The sequence below is a fragment of the Colobus angolensis genome, unplaced genomic scaffold (assembly GCF_000951035.1).
Source record: "Colobus angolensis palliatus isolate OR3802 unplaced genomic scaffold, Cang.pa_1.0 Scaffold146, whole genome shotgun sequence".
In the NCBI taxonomy this organism is placed as follows: domain Eukaryota; kingdom Metazoa; phylum Chordata; class Mammalia; order Primates; family Cercopithecidae; genus Colobus; species Colobus angolensis.
In genome coordinates, this window is record NW_012114555.1 from 2,122,909 (window position 1) to 2,135,559 (window position 12,651).

General features: G+C 35.2%; 1 protein-coding gene across 2 annotated transcripts in view; it reads right to left on the reverse strand.

Moving 5' to 3' along the window:
- Positions 1-1,784: 1,784 nt before the first annotated feature.
- The window catches only part of TBC1D19 (TBC1 domain family, member 19), a 171,520-nt gene continuing 160,653 nt past the window's right edge, over positions 1,785-12,651 (reverse strand). For both annotated transcript variants that reach the window (XM_011935632.1, XM_011935631.1), the window contains 3 exons: positions 8,335-8,450; positions 2,976-3,046; positions 1,785-1,992 (listed from right to left, as the gene is read on the reverse strand). In XM_011935632.1, coding sequence (XP_011791022.1) covers positions 1,918-1,992; positions 2,976-3,046; positions 8,335-8,450 — 262 coding nt within the window. In that variant the 3' untranslated portion in view covers positions 1,785-1,917. The remainder of the gene's footprint in view (positions 1,993-2,975; positions 3,047-8,334; positions 8,451-12,651) is intronic.

Consider the following 12,651-nt stretch of genomic DNA (forward strand, 5'->3'; position numbering starts at 1 on the left):
ACTGCCTAGAGCCACCTGTTTCAAATGAAAGGATCTGCTATGGCATGGTCCATTCATTTTTACAGACAGAGTCTTAAATTATCAGGTTAAATAATAGAAATGCTAATGAAATTGTGCAGTCTTCATCTATCATCTTCTACTACTTGTCCTTAAAACGTCATATACAAACTAAGTACCAACAATATCCTTCATTTTCTTGGTGCTTTGCAGTTTTAAAAATTACTTTCAAATATAGTATTTTCTTATTTGGTCCTACAGGTCCTTACCTACCTGTAAGGTAAGCGGAGCAGATACAATAATTTTCTACCATTTGTTACCAGTCCCTCAACCCCAATTACAGATAAGACAGCTTAAATTATCTAGGGATTTACAGGAGGACCAAAATTCCCCCATCTGATTCTCCAGTCTAGTGTACTAGACTATTACATTGCCTCTTTAAAAAAAGCTAATGCATATTCTCCTAAAGAAAAAAGTCAAAGATGGGCATGTCTGTATGCACGTGAACCAGATCATTTAAAACTCACTCTCTTCCTAATATTTAGCCATTTTCTGAGTAGATAATAGTCATGGGTGTGTGCTTGTCCTGTCAATTAATGTACATTCGGAAACAAAGAATGGCAAAGCATAGGATTATAACTGTATCACCTTCAAAAGCAATAAAATGGGGTTTATTAAGAATCAATCATGGAATAAATTATTATTCAGCTCTTAGGAAATCAACAAGCATTTTTCCTAATATATACTGCCAAAATAAAAGACTCATAAAATACATTTGGGTAAAAATAAAATTCTAGGCAATCAATAAGAGTATCAATCTACTGATTTACAGTTTTAGTGAAGTGATCAGCATCTTAAATTTGAAACTAAAATCAAAGGACAATAGTTTTCAGACTTTTTCCCCCACATACTTTTTCCTCCATATTACAGAAATGGTAGGTCTTTAGGAAGTAATACAAAATAAGACCCTTCACTTATAATAAAGCCCAAATTAAGGCTGATGCCTTGCATAATGTCTGCAGTTTAGAATGAATGCCTACTACTTACTTTTAATCTCTCTCAGGGGCTCTGCCCCAGAGTATATCTTGTGAAATCAAGCTTCAGCAAAAGTGAATGTGGTTTTGACTCCTCATTCTCTTGGGTGTCTTCCTTGTATAGTTACAAAGTAACAGAAGCTGGCAACAGGCCTTGGCAATGTCAAGTCTTCTAAGCAAGAGAATGAAAGTTGAGAAGTGAAAAGGGATCAACTATAATTTTCTGACTTTCAGAGAGTCAAGCATAAAATATTGCCAGATGGAGACAATTGTATTCGACCTTCCCCAGTAGAGATGTTTAAAGAGAGAAATAAAATGGAGAGAAATGTAGAAAATCCCTGGGGTGTAAAAAGTTGCTTAAAACATCATTTAAGCAATTTTTGAATTCCTACTTAAAAACATTATCTTTTTCAAGTGTTCTCACACCCTACTCCACCCCTGGCTCTGAGTGAAGGGCAATTTATGAGACAAAACAATACATTATCTAGAGATAAATTTATAAACTGACATAAAATAATTATCCAAGAAGCTACATTACCTCTTGAAGTTTATTACAGTATCTTTAGTTCTCATTGCATATATTATTACATGCCATTTACAAGTCAGGATTATATATATATTATAATATTATATATATATATAATGTTAAATTTAGCAGAAGTTGTGTTTATTGCTTCTCTCTTGAAAATCAGCAGCATGCGATGCAATATTTGGTGCAGAGTTATTGTTTCAAAAAGTGAGAAACTACTTAGGTTTAACTGAAGAGGGAACATGATCTTTATTGGCTTATATGCAAAGTTTCATTTTGGTTTTATGCAGAGTTTGCATAGTTCATGATTTGTTTCTAATGAAAAACTAGATGTGTTGTCAGTGACTGTGAAGAAGATCAGGTGACAGTAGCAAACAGAAAAATTTGAAGAAGAGGCATTACTTTTAAAGTAGAAAGGTCAGCAAGAACTGCCTGAAACAAAAAATAAAAAGAATTATTAATAGCAAAGCGAAGTCTATGAAATAAAGTAAACATAATTACTATGTAATTTTGACACTAAGCTCTTCTTTGGATTTGTCCTAAATCTTAGTACTAAAGCTACAACTTTCCTTCTCTTTTCAGAATATCTTAAATGGTAGTAGTACATGTGCAAATGCTAAAACGTGCTGTAGAAAATAACCTGGATGTTAGCCTCAGTCTTCTTCAAATATACAAGGTAGCAAGAGTTTATAACAGGTTTAACATTTCAACTTGCTTCTATAAATAAGCGTACATTATGATTCCCAGTCCTGTTATTCTAGTGTAAGGACTGACTGACTGCAGGAAGTCATTTTGAGATGGAACTAATGCTTATTCAGTTGTAAGATGCATAAACATCCTCTTCCCTTTAAACAAAAATGCAGGCAGCTATTTTAAGGAAAAATTTATATTTCTGTGAAAGATAACAAATAGAATAATACAGTAAGCACTATTTAATTGAACCATGTTTCAGGTATAAATTATATCACTGAAAAGAAATCAGCTTTAAATAATTAACTCACAATTTTAAATAACCAAAAAAGCCCATGTATCTTCACTATATCACCCAAATACACGCTCTTTAACTCCCTCAAGTAATTTTCCTTCTGTGAAAATAATGCATCGACATGAACAATAAAAAATGCAACATAAACCCCAATTGTTTCTACTAAAATTACTAGGTATCTGGTTTCCCATATGGTTATAATGGTTTCCTATAATAATCTTGTTTATTACTCTTTCATAAGAAGATTTTTCTCAAGTAATTAAAGAAATCTGAATCCTTAGGTATTATTAGCTCATAACTTAACAGGTTTTACCCGAGTTAAAAAATCTGGCTACAAGTAATGCGTGTCCTATGCATCAGACACTAAAATGACAGCCTGGCAATCCCTCAGAAACTATTTCCATCCCATCTGAGTGAAACTTATCCTTACTTCAGCTGCAGCCAGTGATGTCACCTCCATCAGGTTCACTGCTCGGAAAGCAAACACGGCAGCTGCCAGCACTGGAAAAGAATGCACACTATTTCAACTGTTCGCCTACTCATCAGCCCGGCACGGTTACTGCTATGCTAAGCCCAAAACCCACTGCATGGAAATTCAGAACTAGTGCTTTACACGACCGACCACATCCCTGCATTTTGAGTTAAGGTCTTATGATGAACAGAAATTGTCTGCTCTAGAGAACAGTGACTGATGGCCAGACACAGACAAACTGAACACCATGGTTTTGAGAAAAAGAAAAATTCAGTGTTCTTTAAAAAGGCCATTTTATAAGTTATTTCTTTCAAACCTACAACTGAAACCATTTTAAAATGGCATGAAGATCTAATGAGTCTTTTTTTTTTAATAGAGATGGGGTCTTACTATGTTGCCTAGGTTGTCTTGAATTCCTGGGCTCAAGTGATTGTCCTGCCTCACCCTCCCAAAGTGCTGGGATTACAGGGGTGAGCCACTATGCCTGGCCTAATGACTGTCTTACTGATTAAGGTTTATTTATTGCAGGTATTTCTTCCTAATGTTGTAGAGAGGCTTCTAAAATGTTATATGGAGGCTGAATTTTTAAATAGATGTTTCATATGTACCAAGGAGGTGTCCTGATAGAAACGTGGCTTTAAAGCCTTTTCTTAAAAAATATTTTTATAATTATTCGTTATATTTTTATAAACAGCACTGACTTTCTTAGAGTTTCACAAATGGATATATCTGTATGGAGGGCTGCTGTAGGATTGATACTGACATTTAATTTAATGTTGGCTACAGGAAAAAAGATGTGAAACTTCAAAAAAATCCAAACATTCCAAGACAACTTAAAGATCAATAATATACATTAGGTAGAAAACAACAGTGGAGGCCAGGCATGGTGGTGCACACCTGTAGTACCAGCTAACTGGGAAGCTGAGGCAGGAGAAGTGTCTGAGCTCAGGAGTTTGATAGCCTGGGCAACATGGCAAAAACCTGTCTCTTAAAAAAAAATTAAAAACAACATTTGGATTATTGTTTCCATTAAACATATGCACATGGAAAAAGAGCAATGCTAACATGCAAAACTTATATAACCTACCGTAAAACTCCATGTGAGGGAGTGAGTCATAAACAATAGAAGGACCCATTTAAAAGGCAGGTGACCCTGACAAGGAGATGGTACTGCTTGGAGCTAACTCTTGATTTATCTCCTTTTCTCTCCATCACCAGTGATGGTAGTGGATTCTCTACCCAACAAGTCATTGAAGTTTAGGAAATTAGTGGTAAGAAATATTCAAAATACTGGGCACAGTGACTCATGTCTGCAATCCCAGTGCTCTGGGAGGCTGAGACAGGAGGATTGTGTGAGCCTAGGAGTTGAAGACCAGACTGAAAAACAAAGCAAGACCCTGGTGTCTACAAAAAATTTAAAAAATAAGCCAGGCATGGTGGTGCATGCCTGTAGTCCCAGCTAATTGGGAGACTGAGGCAGAGGAATGCTTGACCCAGGAGTTCTAGGCTGTAGTGAGCTATGCTTGTGCCACTGCGCTGTAGCCTGGGTAACAGAGTGAGACCTTGTCTCAAAAAAAACAAACAAAAAAACCCAAAAAAAACGAAAAAGAAATATTCAAAATTATTTGGAAGACTGGTTCCTAGGTATACTGCATACCTAATGCAAACACATATATTTTTAAAAATACATTTTTACAAAGAGAATAAGTAATTCTCATACCAATTCTGTGAGTTAAATACTATTAATAGCCCATTTTACTAATATAGAGAGTGAGGCATAGTGAGTGGGGTGACACGTAGAAAATAGTAAAGCCAGTACTCAACCTTGGCTCTGGAGTTGTGCATCTAACCACTATGTGAAGACACTATTGAGGCTGAAAGTAAGCAGCAACCACTCCTCTCTGACATGATAATCTGTGTGCTTTCCTAAGAATCATTGGCTCTGCTGTCTATCAGAATGACTTTCCAGAGATGGCATGAAGGATGCTGCTACAGTGGTCCTGGTCATTGTGCCTGAGGAACAGAAGTCAGCAGCAAGGCCTCTTAATTTCCCCAGATAAAGGCCAAGTGCAACCAGTGACTGGGAAGCACAGGCACTTTTCTAAGGGACAAGAGATTTTGGACAGTCGGGCAAAAAAGCATTAGAACTCCTTAGAGAGAAAAATTCTGGAGAAAAAGATGGTAATGGTAAAATGTTAAAAAGTCAAGTCAGCTGCAGTTAGTGAATATGTAACAGGAGATACAAGAGATCTGCAACAAAGGATTTACTCCTTAACTGAAATGGAGAAAACATGAATACTTTAAAGTCACTGAGTTTCATGTTTACAAGAATATCAAAGAAAACTATTTCTGTAGACCAGCAATTTTTTACAGCTTCCTAATATCTGGAATAATATTTTGTATAGTGCAGGCATTTTAGCAGTTAAAGAATTTGATTACTACTTCCTTTTTTGTGTATAATTGAACATAGTTGCTGAAAGCTTGACAGGCTGGCCAAATTTTCTGCTCCAGCAGGAAAGAGTTTTACATAGTGGAAAACTGTTTCTCCAAAGGTAGATAAGAAGGGGAAAAAGAGCAGTTCACTAATTGACCTCAGCATCCAAAATGCTTATGTGCTCATAACCTTTATTTATCTTGGTGTCACATCACAGAAGTTCCTTTCCATCTGCTTCATGTTTGGTTTGCCCAGCCCTTCCACAGGACAGGCTTGTTTGCCAAGGGAGGAAAGGTCTACACTTTGGGATATTTTCAACTGAAATTATGCTTCATATGAAATATAGAGGCTCTAATATTTTCTTTTGGTCTTATTACTTTAATTCTAAGCAATTCTATCAAGAACATTAAGATAACTTTGCTTTAAACTGTTCTTCAAAAGGCTCTAATTAATTCACAATTAAAGCCAGTGACATTTATGAAAATATTTCTCAAGACTGCATAGTAACCCACTTGATCAGAAAAAGGTGGTTCCAAAATACTCATACCAAAGGTATATGAAATAATCAAAACTAATTTATATACATTTACATGAAATTATTTACCCTGTGGTTCTTTATCTGAATTCCATGGTAGGGGAGCTTCCTTCAGTCTAGTTCCATTTCTAGATGTTCCAGAATTCTTCCCTGTAGATTTTTTTAAAGCACTCAGGGAAAATGGGTGGAAGCAATAATGCAGACTACATTTCTACCTATTCTTCAGTAACCTTTTCATTATTTATTGAGCTCACAGAAGAGCGCCTGGCTTAGAGCAAATACAGTATTCAACATACATTTATTTCTATGTTCCTTCAGTTTGCTAAGGGGTGATAAGGCACAGAATGAGAGAATTTAAATTGAAAGAGGGCTTGAAGGTTTTCTAATTCAACATTTCTTTCAAGGTATGAAACCTCTTGACCCTTCACATCACAGTTAAAGAAACTATTCTACTTTTTGAAAGTCCTAATTATTAAAAAGTATTTTCTTATACTGAGCCCTCCTTTTAAACATGCTTTAATGTCTCTTTAAAATGATACTGAGTGCTATACACAGTACTCTTCAAATTTTCTGGTACACTCAGAGGACAGACATTTGGTTAAAAGTCTACAATTCTCTCACTTGAGAAATGACAGGAGAAAACAAGGCTACTTAGCTTGGAAAATAGAAGACTTTGGGGACAGGCAAAAATGTGGGAGTAGAGAAAACATGATAATTACCTTGGTTTAACAGGAGTACATTTTAATGAGTCATATTTTCCAGAAATGAAATGGGCCACCATGTAAGGCAGGGATTGCCCAATACTGAAGTGTCCCAACAGAGGATAAGAACAGCTCATAAACAATGTTTAGAAAAAGTTATACTCAACAATCTTGAGGATTCCTTCTCTTGCTAGATTATATATGTTACTGCCATTCAGCCAAAAGAAATGAGGGCAGACCATTATTTCCTAACTCCTATTTGTACAGGTTTTTTAAAAAATTGAGAGAGAAGAAAACTAGAAGTTGCTAAAAATATTAATCAGTGATATCTCTCATTATACCAGGGTAACTACCACCCAGGGACATACGCTACCCAGTATCTGTAACTCTAGACCTCTCAGCATTCAAGAATATGTGACGGCTGGGCGTGGAGGCTCACACCTGTAATCCCAGCACTCTGGGAGGCCGAGGCGGGTGGATCACTTGAGGTCAGGAGTTTCAGACCAACCTGGCCAACATGGTAAAACCCCGTCTCTACTAAAAATACAAAAATTACCTGAGTGTGCTGGCAGGCACTTGTAATCTCAGCTATATTCAGGAGGCTGAGGAGGGAGACTCACTTTAACCCAGGAGGTAGAGGTTGCAGTGAGCCAAGATTATGCCACTGTACCCCAGCTTGAGCGACAGAGTGAGAGTGTCTCAAAAAAAAAAAACCAAAAAAAAAAAAAAACCTGAATATGTTAATACGGTAACTAGAGAATCTTCCTATCATATCCTTCTTCAACTAAGCTTTATTTCCACAGCAGCCCAGAGAGGTGATTTTATAATGTTATCAATTTAAGGTATGGAAACATTCTGCCAACTTTTCTGATTCCTATCTATTGTGAAAACATTGTAATTATTATTTGAATATCCTGATAATCTCAATAATAAAATAATTGAGTCTATTGTGTACAAGGGAAGCAAAATAATAGAATTAATTAGAAATATATGCCCTCTTTGTAATCATATAATTGCCTTGGGCATACATCTGTTGTAAGAACTGCTTAATTATTAAATAAAAGATAAATTTGTGACTTCCTGAAAAAAAGATGAAATAGTTTTTAGCCTGAGAGAATAAAAGGGGAAACTCAGCCACCAGGGAAGAAGTCAGAGACTGTTAGCAAAAAGGAAAAGGTTTTAACTTCATTTATAAACAGACACAGAAGAGCTGAGGTTTCAGCCATGCAGGGAGGCTTAGCCTCAGTTTGGATCTTAGGTGTTGAGATGGGGCATAGAACAGACTGCTAAGGTAGCAGGGGAGTCCAGAGTAGAAGGGAAGTATATCTACATTCTGCTGCACAGATCTCATAGGTGCTGGGAGATAGTGAGACCTAGCTGGACTAAAAGGGGAGACGGAAAGGGAAGGGAAAATGAACTTTCCTGGGGGCTGGGAAGGAAGAGAAGTAGGCTGGTATTGTGCAGTAACATAAAAATATCAAGACTGCAGTTTTTGTTGGTACTTATCTTCAAAGCCAGATATATCTATTAATTGTTCATGCATTAGAAATGACAAATAAATTCCAGTTACAGATGGTGAATGTTAGGAAGAAAAGGGACCTTATTATAGAAACAGCATGTGTTTTACAAACAAGCATTTATTCTTACCAGCAAGAATTTCCAGAGAGTTGTATCCTAGGATTCTATCCCATAAAAGCAAGAGCTGATCTGTAGCTAAGTATCCAGAGAAAGCTCGAACCATCCACTTAAATGATATACGAAGTCTATAAGCAAGGAAAAATAAAAATTAATTTACCACTGAAATTTTTTCTTATGAAAATGCAATATCAGAAGAACCCAACCAATTCTATTGTTAAGGTAACTCTTTCAAGAGTCTTAGAAATAACCTGGGCATTTAAAACTTAAGTACTTTCTTGAAAGCTGCAAAAGTTCAGTGATGAGAAACCACAAGTCCTCAAATTAGTGGTCTCAAAGTATTAAGAGGAAGAATTACACATGCTGGGTCCTCCTTTATTCTAGAGGTCAGCCTTTATAAAACCCACTTCTACATTCTGTTTTTTAGAGTGTATACTACTTAGCTATCAATGAGCTGACCTTCTGATAGTCTTAACAATTCCAGGCAATCCAAAATAATTTGAATTTTTATTCAAAATACTTGAAAGATTGTTCAATGCCTTCATATTTTCTCAATTTAATAAATTATTTTCTACATTTCAGTCAAATGGCTATATAGGATGAATAAAATAAAATAACAAGTATAAGGACAAAAATAGTTTTAAAGCTATGAGACATTAGAAACAGATTTCTGATTTCAAACTCTTCATTTTAGTTAGGAGGTTATAGAACTCTGAAGGATCAGCCAGAAAATTCAATTAAATTCTATTTCACTAAAAAAATTCTAAGATGTATGAGATCTCACTACTTGTAGTAGGTTATATTACAGTAACAATTTATCTCTGAAATCAGGAAATGAACTCTTTGGCCCTGGTGCTTTAAGAGATCAACTAGTTCCTCACATTTCTGTATTATCTATTAGCATCTAATATCATTTGACTGTCCCTGACAGGTGCTAGCCAAACTGTTTGCTGGAATTATCCTATTGTGTCAACAAACATCTGTGCTATTCTCTTAAAAGACAGAAAAGGACCCAGAGGTTGCCTTGGTTGGTGTCACTGTATTAATTATCTTAAGACTGAAAAAGATTCTCAAGTTTCAGAAATTCCTCAATACTGTCTAACTATTGTTCTAATATAACAAAGTACATGTAGGCACTAGTATTGACTAATTAAGCTTTTTGGGTGGTCTTAGAATATCTCTTTATATATACAAAAGAAACTTTGGGCCACTGGAATTTTAATAACTTACAAAATACATTTGAATTTAAAGTCAAAATTATTAACTTCAGCTAGCTTCATTTTACTCAAATTCTCATAGTGTCATATTTGAGGAATAGTGCCACACATCCCCACCCACCAATATAGAAATAACATAGCATAGCTTTTTAGAAATAAAGTTTATTGTGCTATATATAATTTATGTATAGTCGTCCCCCCATGGTTTCACTTTCTGTGCTTTCAGTTATCCATAGCCAACTGTGGTCACCAACAGTCTAAAAATATTAAATGAAAAATTCCAAAAATAATCCATAAATTTTAAATTGTGTGCTGGTCTCTGGTGAAAGCTCGCACGGTCCCACTCCAGACATGAATCATCACTTTGTCCAGTGTATCCATGCTGCACATGCTACCCACACGTTAGTCACTTAGAAGCCGCATTGGTTATCAGGTTGACTGTCCTAGTATCACAGCCCCTGTGTTCAAGTAACCCTTATTATTATTATTTTTTACTTAATAATGGCTCCAAAGAGTAAGAGTAGTGATGCTTGTATATTGTTATAATTGTTCTATTTTATTATTAGTTATTGTAAATCTCTTGCTGTGCCTAATTATAAACTGAACTTTATCATAGTTAAGTATATATAGGGAAAAACATCATGGTGTACATATAGGGCTCAGTACTATCCACAGTTTCAGGCATCCACTGGGGGTCTTGAAATATATCTCCCACAGATAAGGGGAAACTATAGTATAGTAGAAATTACCCTTATTAGTGTACAGTTCAATATGTTTTATATGAAGAAAAACCAGATGAAAATTGTAGAACTGAAAAATACAATAACCGAAAAACCACACAAAAACATCTCACTAGATGGGATCCGATAGTAAAACGAGAATGATGGAGGAAAGAGACAGAGAATTTGACTATAGATCAGTAGAAAATGTTCAATCTACACCATACAGAAAAAGGATTAAGAAAAAGTGAAGGGCTGTGTGTGGTGATGGCTGTAATCCCAGTGCTTTGGGAGACTGAGGCAGGAGGAATACTTGAAGCCAGGAGTTTTGAGACCAGCCTGAGCAACAAAACAAGAACCTGTCTCTATGGAAAAAAAAAAAAAAATAGACCTGCAAGGACTTGTGAGAAAATAATAAACTTTATTTTTCTTCATCTTCTTTTTTTCTTTTATGTCAAAAGTTTTGTGTCACTGGAATCCCAGAAGAAAAGAAGAATGAGTATGGTGCAGAAAAAAATATTTAAAGGAATAATGGGTCAAAACTTCCAAATTTGTCAAAAGACATAAACTTATACATTCAAGCTTAGCAAACTCCCAACAGGATAAATCCAAAGAAATCTATGCCTAGATATAGAATAATCAAAGTGGTGACAACTGAAAACAAAAATCTTGATAGTAGCCAGAGAAAAATAAGGATTGATATCATTTCTTCCTGAAGTGCTTGGTAGATTTTGTCAGTGAAGCCATCTAGGCCTGAAGTTTATTTGAAGGTAGAATGTGATTAATTAAAGAAGTATATTGGCTGGGTGCAGTGGCTCACGCCTATAATCCCAGCACTTTGGGAGTCCAAGGCAGGCAGATTGCCTGAGGTCAGGAGTCCAAGACCAGTCTGGCCAACATGGTGAAACCCCATCTCTACCAGAAGTACAAAAAAAAATTAGCCACGCATGGTGGCATGCACCTATAATCCCAGCTACTTGGGAGGCTGAGGCAGGGTAATTGCTTGAACCAGGGAGGTGAGGTTGCAGTGAGCCGAGATCGCGTCACTGCACTCCAGCCTGGGCGACAGAGCAAGACTCCATCTCAAGAAAAAAAAAGAAAAAGAAGAAGTATATTGTAAACCTCATGGCACCCATCAAAAACATACTTTAAAAAGTATAAAAATCTAATAGTGGAGATAAAATGGAATAAAAAAATGTTCAATTCAGAAGTAGGCAGAGAATGAGAAAAAAGGAATAAAGAGAACATGGAACAACTAAAACAATTTAGCAAGATAGTTGATTTCAATTCAATAATATCAATTATATTAAATATAAATGGTATAAACACACCAATTAAGAAACAGACTGCCACATAGGAAGACCCAATTATACTTTCAACAAGAGACTCACTTAAAAAAAGATATTGATAATATGTTAAGTAAAAGAACAGAAAAGAATGTATCATGCAATTATAATTTATAAAAGCTGGAATGGCTATATTAATATCAGACATAGTAGATTTATTACTAGGAATAAAACAGGACATTATATAATAATAAAGTGATCAATTCTCCTAAAAACAAAGTATCAAAATACATGAAGAAAAAAACAAATACAGCACTAAAGGAAGACATAGACAAAATCCACAATTATAATTAGAGCCTTTCACATTCCTCTTTCAATAATCAATAGAAAAAGTAGACAGAAAATTAGTAAGTGTATACAAGGTTTGAACATCATTATTAACAAACTTGATTTCCTTGACATTTATATGACATTCTGCCCAATACTTGCAGAATACAAAGTTTATTCAGGTGCACATGGACCAAGACAGATCATGTTCTGGATCCCAAAACAAACTTCAACACATTTAAAACAACTGAAATCATATGAAGCATGTTGTCTAACTGCAACAGAATTAAAACAGAAATAAACGAAAGAAAGATACCTTTCCAAATATTTAGAAATTAAACAACATACTTTTACATAACCATATTCAAAGAGGAAACCACAGGAGAAATTACAAAACATTTCTAATTAAATAAAAATGAAAACATAACATGTCAAAATTTGTTGGGTGGAGATAAAGAGGTAATTTGAGGGAAATCTGTAACATTAATGCTTATATTAGAAAAAAAGAAAGGTCCCCAAATCAGTGATCTAACTTCCACCTCAAACAAGCAGAAAGACAAGAGCAAAATAAATCTAATGCAAGCAAAAAGAAGAAAATAATAAATATGAGTAGAAATAAACCAAAGCAGAAAAACAACAGAGAAAAAGAATCAATGGAACAAAAAACTGATTCTTTCAAAGACGAATAAAATTGATAAACCTGTAGCCAGAATAATCAAGAAAACATGGGAGAATAATACAATTACTAATATCAGGAATGACAAAAATGATGTCACTACT